Genomic DNA, 14,712 nt, shown 5'->3' on the forward strand with positions numbered 1-14,712 from the left:
AAAATCATAAGAAACTAATATTCTTTTAATGTGGTCTTGTTTAACTTCAAATAATCATTTTAAAATATGAATATTGTAATTTCCATAAATATAAGGGGATTCTGTGATCAAAAGTGGCTTTTTGCACTGTCCAAGGAAGCAACTTGATCTGTTTTGCCCTTAACCTTACATTGACCAGGGTGCACTGTGCTTACACTCAAGGTTATATATTGAGACCTTTCATAGTCGCAACAGCACGGCTGGAGTTACCTTCTCAATAGAATGCATTCCTCTTTATGTATCTGGAAACATCTCACATTTCACCCAGACAGCACTAAACAAAAGCCAAACTTCATATGCAAAAAATTCAACAAAGATTCAAAAAGAAACTTGGGAAAGATGCTTGTGGGATCCTTATCCTCAGGAGACAGCGTGCTGTGAGGAGGGCGGTGAGGAGGGTGGTGAGGAGGGCGATGAGGAGGGAGGTCTGCTGGAAATGGAAGTGACTTGGGTGCACGGAGCTATAGCACAATTTCAATTATAAGTCAGTGTCGACATTTTTGCTTTATGAGACAAAAATCTTATTCTGCATCCAGGCTGAACTTGCACTCATGACAATCCTCTTGCCTTTGCCTCTCAGGAGCTGGGATTGCAACTGTCTAAACATCGCTTTCTTTGCTTCCAATGTTAGTTGTTTTTTCTTGTCTTAAAAACCATTAAGACTTTTTAGGATTAACTTATCTTTAGTGTCCATTCTATCTGTCTTCTTCCCATTACAGGAATAATGCATTAAATATTTAAAAAGGTTAATCTTATTCAAAGTATAACATTTTCATTCCTCTATTTATACAGTGTTTTCTCTAACTACAAGTCTAAGTTCAATGTGAACTGCAAACGATTTTCAAATAGCAAAATCATTCATAATCCTGTCACTCTACTATATACATTTGTTATCTGACATATATCATTTTAGGCAGTCATGTCTATTTCTGTATTTTTCAGTACAATGGCTCCATTACAATTTCCAAATTCCTACTAATAAAAAGTATAATAAAAAGTATAAGCTATTTTAGAGTTAATACAGAACAATAAAAACATCTCAGAAAACTAAAATATGTAGCCAAATAATTAGTAAATATGAATTATAGAGGCCCTGTTCATTAAAGAGTACTTTCCACATATTCTGAATGACCAGCCAAAGGCCACTGAAAAGGGAATGCTCCAACTCGTGTTTCTACTTTGTATAATCTACTGACAACAAAAATTCAATGTATTGTAATCAACTCAAATAAATTATAACTATAAAATCTTAATATATTTGCTCAATTAGATGCCACTACAATTAGTAACAAAAAAGTTATGCCAATTCTGCCTTAATTAACAAATAGTTAAGCTGAACAAGATCTGTCTGTTTGAACAGGTTGTGCTCTTAAATACATTAAACACATCCTAAACCAATATTATTTAAACCATTAACATGATTATTTGAAAAATAGTATAAATGAAAATTATTCTAAGTTTGGGTAATAGATGTTTGAATTAACATAATTAGTGAAATGGACTAATGGCAGAAGGATGGAGAGGAGCCAGTACAAAAGAATGTAATGTTTAGAAAGCATCGACACAAACGCTGTCCAACTCCAGAGGAAAACATCCTTGCAGTAAGTATCTGCTACTGCCGATTTCTGACCCCTTCTTACAAAGCAGTCATTACATGGTGCTTTTTAGGAACTTTCAAACACAAGACTGCACCTTAACCCGTGCACTCCGGGGGTTGAGGCTGAAGGATAGAGATTTTGAGGTCAACCTGGGCTATTTAGTGAAATTCTGTCAAAAACAAAAATGAAAATGATTTGTGTAAATATTGGTTGTTTCCATTTGTGCTGTGTTTTGTAAGTTTCTATAGATTATGAGACCTAACACGGCATCTGTGTGTATGCATTCATAGCATCTGTGCATATCTATATGCATGTTATCACAAGTGTGAGTTTGTGTGTGAATGCACATATGAGCACATATATGTTGAGGACAGAGGCTCATGCCGGGTGTCCTTCGACTGCTCTGCACTTTATATTATATATGCATATACATATATATACACACACATATAAAATATTGAGGCATGGTCATTCACAGGATGCAGAGCTAGCTACTAGTCTGACTAGCCAGGTGGTCTTGAAGAGTCCCTTATCTCTACTTCCAAGGTGTCAGAGCCACTAATCAAATCTAGCCTTTAGATCGGTTCTGGGAATTGAACTACAACTTTCATGCTTGGCCCATAGTGTCTCATACATGACACCAAAGTGGCAGCAAATGAATATAATTCTAATAATTACAACATGTTCTCATCATGATTACAGAATAAAGGTACTTTAATAATATATTTATGCTGGAATTTCTAAGGTTCCTAGTTCAGATTTTCAGGACTCGCCTAGATCTATGCAAACGCAATGCCAGGGATGAAAGCTCTTAAATACTGTGAAGGTGCCAACAGAAGGCAGAAGACTTTATCCTTAAAAAATGAAAATTAGAAAGTTCATACCCTTGTGTAAGAGTACGCTGATACACACAGGTTCATCTACACAGCAGAAGAAGATTCTACATGTTGGCACTCTGGGCATCTGCATACTTCTCTATCGTGTTTCATGGCATGTTCCATGTTCTCTGATCCAAGAAACGGAGCACATTTCGATCTGCAAGTGAGATGTGAGGACTGCCAAGTCCGAGCCACTGGACAAGCCAGCGCCGGGTTCTTCGTGTCTGGGGTGAACCTGGGTGCTGCCACTTTCTGCTGTGCATCAGACACAGAGAATGCCAGCAAGCTGGGGCACCTCAAAGACACTGCATAATTCCTCTCCCCCTCTTCTTCCCTCCCTCTCTTCTGCTATTTTGGTGTTTTTGAGACAGGGTCTCTCTACATAGACCTGTTGCCAGGGAATTCACTATGTAGACCAGGCTGGCCTCAAACTCACAGAAATCTGCCGGCCTCTGCCTCCCTCATATTGGAATTAAAGAAGTGCACCACTAGAACCCAGCTCAGCAGAATGTCAATAAGAATTGGAGATGAGAACCAAAATTCTGTTGCTTCAAGTGATTAATAACTGCAACTTTCTTGTTCCATTTTTGATAGTGAAACATATAGAAATGATATAAAAAGAAAAGAATGGAAAAGAGAACTTAAAATTATTTTATTTTGGGATAAAACTGAACTCTATGAATGAACAAATGACACACTGGTAAGCATTTAATTTCTCCTTTTACCACAGACAAGTATGCATTGCACCCACATCCTAAAGCTAAACTGAAAACTCTTCACAAATAAAAAAGTACTTTATTCTTTTTAGTAAATATGAAATTTATTATGTTGATTAAAACCAACATGAAAATGAAACATTTAGAAACTTAAAACTCTTTAAAACACACACACACCCCGGGAAGATTTACTGTAGAATGTTAGACTTAGCCCTTCAAGATGCAGCTAATTACTTGCTGACATGCCACTATGGCAAGGCACAATGTATATGAATTTTATACCATAGAAAATAACATATCAAAGTACGTTTCTATAACATATCAAAATACGTTATAGAAAATTTCACTGAGAGGATGATCAACATTTAGCAAAATTAGCTCCACAAGTCAATCAATCACTTTCTGGAACTACATAGATAGTAAATACTGCAGGGCTGCAAGCCACGCACAGTGTGACTCCTCAAATCTATACAGGTATGTAAACAGTCATGGACAAGGCATGAGGATTACATGTGCTTCTGCACTCCAACAACACTTCACAGAAAGCCAGTCAGCACAGAGCCTGGCTATGCGACCTTCAAGTAGACTACACATTACCAGAAGTTGCAGTAAGTAGGGATAACAGATGATGTTATATTCTGATATTTCCTAGATCTTTTTAAAAACTTTAAGTAGCACATACATCTTACCTGATTGGGTATCCTCAGTGGGGGCCTTGGGCCTCCAGGGTACCGAGGTGACATAAAAGGCTGGTGAAGACAAACAGACAAACCAAAAATCAGAGTGCTGTAAAACACAAATCTAAAACCAAACTACTTGAAAAATTCAGAATTAATATGAATCATACAACAGTTCATTTTCCTATGTAGCTGTTTTCAGCAGAATAAAAACTTCTAAGTAAAGAGTCATCCTGCTTTTAATTTTGTAGAAAATCTGGAAATTTTCCAAATGAAATACGAAAGCATCAAAGATGATTAACTACAGCAATTAAAAGTATAAATTTCTAAAATAATGATAGCTAACTGCTAAAGAAAAGATAAAGAACCAATAACTATTTGAAAATGGTGCTTGATAGTTACTGCATTATACAGAATAGGTTCTGAATGGAAACTTTTGAATAAATTATAAGTACTTATTATCAGTTTTAAATAAAATATATTTTTCAAGACAGGGTTTCTCTATAGTTTTGGAGCCTGTCCTGGAACTAGCTCTTGTAGACCAGGTTGGCCTCAAACTCACAGAGATCTGCCTGTCTCTGCCTCCTGAGTGCTGGGATTAAAGGCATGAGTCACCACCACCCAGCTCAATAAAAAAATTTTAAAGTTATCAAATTTCATCTCTCCACTGCTGTTGTATATAAGATTGTAAATAATTTTGTTTCCTAAGGGTCGTCTATAGGCAAAAATACTTTGCTGGCTTTTTCACATTATGAGTTTGTTATAAGGTTAACTATAAACTTTAAAGATAAAATTCCTTTTCATATTTTGATTATAGTATGTTCTGAAGTATATTAATTTAAACAAAAGGGAAATGGTCTCTTCTTTAAAAGTAATACTAATTTGTGTTGTTGGATGAAACAAAGATTCTGCTAAGTTGGGTTAAATCTTTTAGTAGAAAACTGAGTATCTGGGAATGCCTTTGTATCCACTGCCTACAGGTAGGAGTCCAATACTTGACTACTTAGACTCAGGAGCTCATTTCTAGAAAGTTATTAAATTATTCAAAATTTCTATTTTATTATATTTTTAATAACTAGCAGAATAATTATATTCTTGCTGATCTGTATATATTATTTAACTATAAGATCCTTTACATATAAAATAATCATGTACTTATTTCTAATGCACTGCATATTAATTGAAATATCAAGAACAGTTTAATGTATACTGAGAATCAATTTAATAGATAACAAGTAAATAAAAATCTTTGCATTTCAAGTTTACAACATTTTACATAATTGAGCCCTACATTTATATCTTTTATAAATAAGAAATTTGGTCTGCAGCAATAAAATCTCACGAAATTCCTGCCATGAAGATTCGTATCTACAGTGCATGTGCAGTCTGAACAGGCAACTTGTCTTTGCTCCGTGTGCTCTTGTGTGTCACTGTGCTCCCAGGAGACCATTTTACTGGGCAGAAGTGGTGCATGGTTCAGGTAATAGAGTTACCTCCAGCTGCTAGAACTTAAATAGACTTTCTTGTTTTTAACAAAGTTGATTATTAAAAGGTTCAGCTTTCATGGATGTGACCAGAGTTAGCTCTCCTCTTCACGGGAGAAACTATTCTAAAGTGACTTGATAGGTGCTACATATTGCCAGCTTATTCCAACATCCAGGCTCAGTTCTTTTCTTTCTTTTCTAAACCACCCAATTTTACTTACACAATTACAATTTTCTCATGTGGAGTCACCTCTAAATTTAATAATCAGGTACTATATTATTAGCTTCATAGCAGTTGCCTTTCTTTACAAAGTGAAACTTCATGATATAGTCACAAATTCAAGGCATACTATCAGCTTATTGAAATACTGAGAAACAAATGTAGCTTACTAGTAATTTCCACCTATGATAAAATCAGCTGAAAATGGAGTACAGGTCAAAAGATGTGAATAGCATCACTAAATAACAAATGCAGGGACAAATAACTGTTAAATACCTTATTTGAAACATAGTACTTGAAATTTATATGCTCACCTAATGTGAAAAGATGCTACAGACTTAATTTCCTGGATTATTTGATCTCCACATTGAATCATGAATCAGTGTATTTGAGTGAGATTATATGAACCTTTCTTCCTGTCTTGCAGAAGTAACCTGAGGCTACTATGAGGGAGTGTTACTATATGTGGTGGGTAGGGTCATACAGGTCCCTGTAAAATAATATTGGCAGATACAGATTCAGGTTAAGGCAGCTTATTTCCTCAATGCCTTTCTCTAAAAAAAATCATTTTGCGTTTTGATAAAAGTGGGGAGCACAGGAGAAAGGGAGAGAGGAGAGGAGGCAGACAGAAGTCTAAGTGTTTTTACAAAGCATACATGAGAAAAAAATCTAGCTCAGATTTTTAGAAATATTTGTATCTAAATTATAAAAATGCTTTTGTGAAAGTATTTTTTAAAAAATTAGTGTTGGTATAAATTCTAAATGTTCAGACCAATCCTAACTCTAACATAGCAGACAGCCATCTATGTTAACTGTCTAACAAGTTAGCTTATGTAAACAGTGAATTATCTGCACTGGATCCATTGAGAGAATTCTATAATGGCATCTATACTTCACTATTAGGAGTCAATTTTAAATAAACAATGGTAAAATAATGATCTAGGTCAGAGAGTAACCACCAGCAATATGAGTGATAAGTGTTCACAGACATGCTGGTACTCTATGCATTCTTAATTTAGGACACACATGTTCTTCAAAGATCCTGTAGCCCTGAGAATAAGCTTTTTCTTTATATTTGAGGCAGTTTGTTTTGTTTCATTTTGGTTTTGATTTAAATAGGGCATCAAATCCCTGGGAAAGGTTATTTATAATGTATGTGAAATGCTCTGTGTGTGAGGCAAGAGCTTGGATGCTAGTTTTTGCAGCATAACTAATTAGTAGGGTGGCCTTGAGCTATAAGCCCTGGGGGCTGCAGTTTTCTTAGCCTTAAAATGAAGAGGTTGGAGCAGATGATTTTTAAAATTCTTTACAAAACAAGGGATCTATGATCCTGGAATAAATTCTTTCTAGTTTGCCTTTAACTACAAAGATTAGTAGACTGTACAACTGCAGCCATCTGAACAGCCTACAGATGAAGAGGAATGAGGGAAAGGTATAAGCTTCGAAGGCACAAGCCATCTTTATCCAGCAGCTGGAGAAAATGACCACATTTTCTAGAGTAAAATAAACTGTGGTCAAGAAAGAAACACACCGACAAACAATGGCACTCATTGTTATGAGGCATTAAAGGTCAACCGGGGGACACAGAGTGCCTGCTGATCTAAGAATACAGTGAGAAACCCTCATCTGCAAGTGACTCACTGAGCGCTCACAGGGCACGGGTCCTAGGTGGCCGGATTCATCGGTGAACAGAGCAGATAAAGCTCACTGTTCTCTCCGTGGGGTTCTTCAAGGCTCACAATGTTATAATTAATCTGAGGAATAATTTTCTGGAAAAACGTTCTGTGCATCGGTCCTCTAATTTGGAACAAATAGAATGTTCTCTTCACCAAATGTCAAGTACCAAAGAAAGCTCAGAGAAAATAATCCTTTAGTGTGTGTCTTCCCCGAAAGCTGTATTGCATCACCCTTACTTGATCAAACATGCAGGTCTCTGTGACGGCAAATCTAGACGATGATTTTTCCAGTTTCCCAACTGGTCCACCTGTACAGGATGAGGCTTTTCATAACACGTGATGATCTAGTTTGCATTCCAAGGGGGTAGTTAAGGCAAAGTTCTTTCTGCATGTTCCCATCATCAACATGAGCCTCGGGTGTATGTATGTGTTGCCACAGAATTCCTAGGGTGAAACCGGGATCCCCAGGGCAAAGCTATTTGAAGGTGGGGCAGAGGGCGGAGCTTTCCTGAAGACTCTGCTGTCTTAAAGGAGAGAAATTACTGTTCTTCTGCCCACTAAGAAGGGAAGTGAATGTAAGGCTGTTTGGATTGTGGGGGGTTGGGTGGTTGTTTTATTTTTTGAGACAAATCTCAGATAGCTCAGACTAGTCTCAAGCTTGTTATGGAGCTGACAATGACTTTGAATGTAGGATTCTCCTGCCTCCACCTCCTGAGAGCGGGCATGAAGGTCCGCCTCCACTCCAGGTTAACTGGGTGCTAGCAGATGGAGCTTGCTTCACGTCAGTACTATAAAACACTCTACCAACGGAGCCTTGATCTTGAATGTTCTTGGCAAAAGAACTTTGAGGAATAAGTCTGTCACTTAAATCACCTAATCTACAATATTTTTATTATAGCAGCCCAAACTGAATAAACCTAAAAGAAATGGGCTAAAAAAAAGGAAGACTACAACTATATATATTACAAAATCAGTAATCCTGATGACAAGGTGGAAAGCTAACAATACCCAACAGGAACATGAGCTCATGGCCACCAGTCTTTCAGAGAATAAAACTATGTCACTTAGGATCAGAATTTATTCAAGAATAAATGTCATTAAGTTTTAGGGAACTATTTTCTATTCTACCAAGAATTATTTAGAATATTTAAACTGCTTTTCTAAAAGGAAAATTATCATTTAATCATTATATTTTCTGTTACATTTACAATAAAATGTGACCTATATAATCTTTTTGAATATGTTCTTTTTTTTTTTTGGTTTTTCGAGACAGGGTTTCTCTGAGAATATGTTCTTTATATACATTTTAAACCAAAAAGTTTTCCTTCTTAGAATTCATTAAATCAACCTCTTCATGTTAAAAACAAAACAAAACAAAATACCGAAGATCAGTTCTTAATTGCCATTTTAGTTTTCTTACCTCTGACTCTGCTACCAGAATGGGATAGCATGGACACACGCTTCATTCTTAGGACCAACCAGACACACACAAGCTGCCTGCCTGAGCATGTCCTCACACACACAAACACACACGCCCCCCCCAACCACTGTGTGACCATTCACTTAATGTGGAACTCTTCCCCAGTCACCACTCAAACATGAAAAGCCAGAAAAGCAGTGGCATTTCCAGTAAGCAAATTAATTTGCATATAAAACACTAATTGGCATGTGGTCTTGGTTCATCAGACTAAGAGAAATGCCACAATTGAAACAAAAGAATTTAACAAGCTCTTCCTCTTTTTCCTTAAACACTGGAGTAGAGTTTTGACAATATATAAACTTTGGACATGTTTATTCTTGTTTTTAAGATAAATGCTGAGAGAAAATAGAACACAGGTGGGGAGTGTGGTAACTGTTCATGGTATGATTAGAAGAGTGTTATCATTATAATAAAACTGCTCATTAAGACATGATAATTTACGAGGTTCTCCAGGAAAGAAACACACGTGCCTTTGAGGGAGGCAGCACCGGCAAATACCTGGTTGGCTCCTTATGTTCCTCAGTCACAGAATCATGAAGAGCAGCAACCGAGGACTCAGACTAACTGAAAATGCAACAAAGCTTGGTTGTTCTGTATAACATGTCATCTGGTCGATTTACTTGTCCTGTTAAAAATACACACCAGCAGGTGATATTGTAAACGAGGAAGCACACCACTGGTAGAGTGTATGGGTTTAGTGAGAAGATCCCTGAAGTCTGTCCAGAGGGAAAACTGTGCTTACCTAAATAAGACAAAAGTACTGTCTTCTAAAGAGTCCAGTAAGAACAAGAACAAAGAGACACCCCAGAGTTATAATGACAATATCCATATCAACTATACATAGAAGGGTACAATTTCGGTTACCTAGACAAGGCGTTTTGTTTTCTACTGCTGTTTCTGGGTTTTTGCTATTAGTCCTGGAATTCCAAGTTCTAAACTAATGAGCAGTCGCCAGAAAAAGCAACAATTCCCAACAGCAGCTCGTCTCAGCTAATGCCTTGACGATAAATGGGATCCTAGTATTTTTACAATGAAACATTTTATTGTAATTCATTTTCCCTTTTGTGCACGTGTGTATTTGTTCATTGGTGTGGGTGCATGTGCACATGCATGTGTGCACGTGTGTGGAAGACAACGAATGAACTTGGATGCTCCTCTGGAGCTCCCATATAGACAAGGCTGAAGCAAGCCCAAGGCTCCACCTGCCTCTGCTTCCACAGTACTAGGATACAGGTGTGTGCATTACACTCAACTGTTTTTCACATGGATTCTGGGCACTGAATTCACCGAACTGAGCCATCTTGTCAGTGCCCAAAAGATATTTACGTCTGATCTTTGAAACCTATTTTCAACAATACATTTCTTTCAATTAAGACTCAACATTTAAGTATAAATATTAAATATTTTGTCTTCTTAAATAGAGTCTTTAGCATAAAAGACACATAAGAAAAAGGTTACTTTTTAAATGTACTTTATATGCTACAACACTTAGACAAAAAATGTGAGGTGTGCAATGAAACATGTTCTGGAAAAATATGAATTGTCTTCAATAATTTTAACAATTATACAATGAGTAAATGTCTCTATGTTTTAGTCCGGAGGAGCCATTCTAAGCCTAGTTTTATTTTTTTTCTCTAGTTTGGCCAATGTAAATGTAAGCAGATCCTGAGTCCTGCATGACATGATTATTCTAGAATCTATACTTTTAGAAAATGAAAAATGTCAGGATACAATTATTCAAAATGCTAGCAATAAATCCAAAATATATTCACTACAAGGTTTAATCAAAGGACAAATACTCTTTTTAAAATCAAAATACTACTTTTGTTACTGTATACCTAATTTATTAAAGTTTATTCATATTATCTTCTCTATGTAAATTTCTACTCTATATTTTACTTACAAGTAAATTCTTATTAAACTTAAATATGCTAACTCTTTTGAAGTTATACATTACCAACAATAAATACTATCATGGAATATTACTTTGAAAATCAATAATGTAGTGACTTCCTTATTCTATCTTAGTCATACTTTATATACAGCTGTTTACATATTTTTATAATTCTATAAGATGTTTGAATTTTCTATAGAAAAGTAATGATGCATAAGTTACATATAAATGAATCTAAAGATCTTTTAAAATTTAGTCATCTTAATTTGTTTAGTTTTTTTTTCTGTTTTTCATGAGCATCAGACAGCACTGGCACCCCAGTGAATAAGACACTCTTGATTAACACATTTTAATTCCAACTAGTACTAAACTAATTTAGCTCACAAATGACATACTTGTGCTAGCATATTCTGCTGATCAGCATAAGTACGTAGTTTATCTTCCATGCATCTTAGATATTCTATCATCATCAACACTTAATTAAAATAACTGTAAAGTAATAACAGATCTAGTTTCTTTGATGTGTATTTGGCAAGCTAATCCCATACAGCAGTTACAAGCAGGCTGATTATTTATGGATTTATTCTAAACATTAAAATTGGTCACTTACATTATGGGTCTTTTTAAGAAGATGAGAGTGCTTCTCAAGCTTTTAATACCATGTAATCACTACATGTAGGTGTGTACCACAGACTTCTAGATTGTGAATGAGGACTATGCTGTCTGTTGGTCTAACAGTATAAATAATTGAACATTCTGTAAAAATTAGTAATTCACTTAAGTTTCTTAATTCACATACATGCTTATTTTGGTGTGTAGTACTAAGGTAACAACAGACCAATAACCTTTAATAAACATCTGATTATAAAAATACATAATTGAGATTTAGAGCTTAGGATAGAGCACTAGGGTGACTCAACTTTAAAGCTAAAAATTTCAGGCGAATGGATGGAGTTAGAAACACTGTCCTAAGTCATACAACCAGAGCCCAAAAACAAATTCTGCACGTGCTCTCTTCTAAGTGGACTTTTGTCTTTAAGCTTTAGATAACAGCAGAGGTTAGGTATCCAGTAAGGGTGTAGGGAGACGAGGGAACCTCCCTAGGAAGGAAAAATGGAGTAGAGTGCTGTAAAGAGATAAAAGGGCAAATGGAATGAAGCGATGAAATGGGAAAAGGGGTAGAAGGGCAGAGTAGAGGATGGGTTATGGGAGGGACCTTCTGAGAAGTCACATGGAAACCCACTACTGTAGGAAATTCCTAAAATAGATACATGGATGAAAGGAATTTAAATGGGATCACCATATACTGGGAGACAATGTCACAATTAGATATTTTATGCCAACAAGTAAAACCTCCAGTGTCAGCTATATCTTGATGAGTTGTTGGTTAAATGGATTCCACTGACCCCTCCAAACATTACAGGCTATTAGCAAGGCTTTTCGTTACTCTTATAGACTGAAGCTAAGGACCTACTGCTGAAGACACAACTTACTTATGTCATCAAACATGGAGAAATTGGGCTGGTGCCCAACTAGAACTTCACCCCTACTGACTAGACTAGTATTTGTGGTACCAGAAAGGACTTTGAATGCTACCAGAGAAGAAAGGTAATCATCACCAATTCACCAGCTACAAACCTTGCAGCCCACAATGGTGACCTACCTGCAAGATTTACTCATGCCACAGTGGCACAAATGTTTAGGAAGTAACCACTTTCTGATTGGATTTACGACACACTCAATGAGATGGAACGTGTACATGATACCACTAAAATAAGTAAGAACCTAAGACTAGATGGGCCATGGGCCTAGGGGAAAACCTAATACTAATACTAAATTAGGCTCAAGCTTCATCAGAAAAGCTTGCAGGTGATGGAAACTGACAAAGAGGTTCACAACTGGACTATGTCCAGAGAGTCAGAGCCCTCAAGACACTCAGTCCTAAATCGGATGTCCTCATCAAACTCCTCACCTCAAGACTTGGGGAATTATGCAGAAGGGGAGGCAAAAGGAGTCCATGACCCAGAGGTGGTGGATGACTCCAGGAAACAGCATCTTTCAGACACCTGAACTCAGAAACTGCCACAGCGCACACAACACCTGACCAAGTTTAACCGGACCTAAGTCCAGCACATCCAGGAAGGGGAAAGGGACACAAAGTTCCACCTCTAATCAAGGATTTATTTTCAATTTATACCTGCTAGGCAAGGGAAAATCCATTTCCACCAACGGAGAGACACTGTATATATTAAGCATACTTTAGGGAGGAATATACACACTCAGGAAACAGAAGACAAACTTTGTATTTGCATTGTTGTATGCTTTTTGTTTTTTGTATTTTTTGCCCATTGATTTTCTTTCTCTCATGTGAGAGCTTTTTTTCTTTTCTTTTTTATTTTATGCACATGTTTTGATTTTGGTTTTGTGTTGATTTGCTGTTTTTTTTCTGTTTTGGGTTTTTTGTTTTGTTTTGTTTTGTTTTTGGCGAGAAGGCTGGGGAATGAATGATCGTGAAGCTGGGTGGGTAGGAAGGATCTGGGAAGAGTTTGGGGGGAGACTGAAGATAATGATAAAATATAGTGTATAATTATTTTTAAAAAAGCTGAAGTTAAAGCAATGTTTCTAACTTTCCCCTAAAGAATACAAATCCATTCCTTTTGTGCACTGTACGATATATATTTTCATGTAAAGCTGCTCTAGCTCTAGGTGAGGGAATTAAAGTCATGTACTTTGCCTTATTCAGTTATCAACTTACAATGCTATTATTTTGTTATCTTTCTGGTATTTGATATCTTGTGACATTTCTATTGTGTAGCGGTAGTACTTCCAATGTCCATGCAGAGAAATTAATTTATTTGTATAAGAAGCTGACACAGATAGAGTTTAGGGGTAGAGTGCTTGCCTAGCATGCCCGAGGCTGTGAGCACTCCCAGAACCACAAATGAAACAAAACACACGAGATAAATAGGGTGGTGCACACCTGTAATCCCAGCAGTCTGTAGGCTAAGGCAGGGGTTTTATGCCACTTTCATGTCAGCCTGGGATGTATGACATTTTAGAGGCCAGGTTAGGCAACAGAGTGAAATCCTGTTTCAAAATAAAAGGTAAAACGAGGATTAGAGATATAGCCCACTGGGAGATTCTCTTAGCTACCATGTAGGAGGTTTTGAGCTCACTGCCTACCATAAAGAAGAGGAAGAGGAAAAGGAAGAGGAGGGAGGGAAGAAGGGAAATCCAATAAAAAGTGTAAGTGTCCAGGAATAAACAAGAGCAAGTTTGGGGATTTTAGGGGGACATGTGTCATGATAAACCTATACAAGTTTTATGGGTTTCTAGATTAAAACTGCAAGTAGTTTGGTTTTTGCATGAAGTGGGATGGAGATGGGGATGGGGAAAACTGCTCATCATGTACTGAACTGTACTGAGAAGGGGAAGCGTGCCTGGGGTTATAGAGCAGATTGTAGGATATGGCACACAGGTGTCACAAGAGCCCCACGATAGCATCTGAACTCTTTTGCCATGAAGAAATGATAAATATTTGATATAGGTATGTTATCCTAATTTGAAAATTATATAAAATAATATAAACATATTATCTTATATGAATATAATTTACCATATATCAATATATTATCTTACTTATTAATAAGATAATATATTCATATAAGACACTATATCAATAAATTATCATATATTATTATAAATATAAATTATATCCTATAAAATCAGTATTTATATGTCAATTTTAAATAGTAAACAAGATTTTAGGATGTACATTAATGAATTACACTACTCTTACTCATATATTAAATGCTAGAAACTTGAAAAATGAAAGAGTGAGAGAGACCCAGGATTTGGGTCGGAAACCTGCAATAGCAGTTCTAAGGTGACTGAGGAAAGAGGCCTGTTGCAAATGCCCTATCTTGAAAAAGAAAAGGAGACTGTGGGTCCAAGGGGCACAACACACACCACCATTCGCTCTCTCGGTGGTTTGCAATTATAGTTGATCAGATTCTATGTTAAAAACAAAACAACAACAACTACAATACT

General features: G+C 36.4%; 1 protein-coding gene across 4 annotated transcripts in view; it reads right to left on the reverse strand.

The window, feature by feature from the left end:
* Ssbp2 (single stranded DNA binding protein 2) overlaps nt 1-14,712 on the reverse strand; it is a 255,173-nt gene that overhangs the window by 50,366 nt on the left and 190,095 nt on the right. For all 4 annotated transcript variants that reach the window (XM_075976344.1, XM_075976346.1, XM_075976345.1 and 1 more), the window contains one exon: nt 3,921-3,980. In XM_075976344.1, coding sequence (XP_075832459.1) covers nt 3,921-3,980 — 60 coding nt within the window. The remainder of the gene's footprint in view (nt 1-3,920; nt 3,981-14,712) is intronic.

The sequence above is a fragment of the Microtus pennsylvanicus genome, chromosome 6, assembly GCF_037038515.1.
Source record: "Microtus pennsylvanicus isolate mMicPen1 chromosome 6, mMicPen1.hap1, whole genome shotgun sequence".
Taxonomy (NCBI): domain Eukaryota; kingdom Metazoa; phylum Chordata; class Mammalia; order Rodentia; family Cricetidae; genus Microtus; species Microtus pennsylvanicus.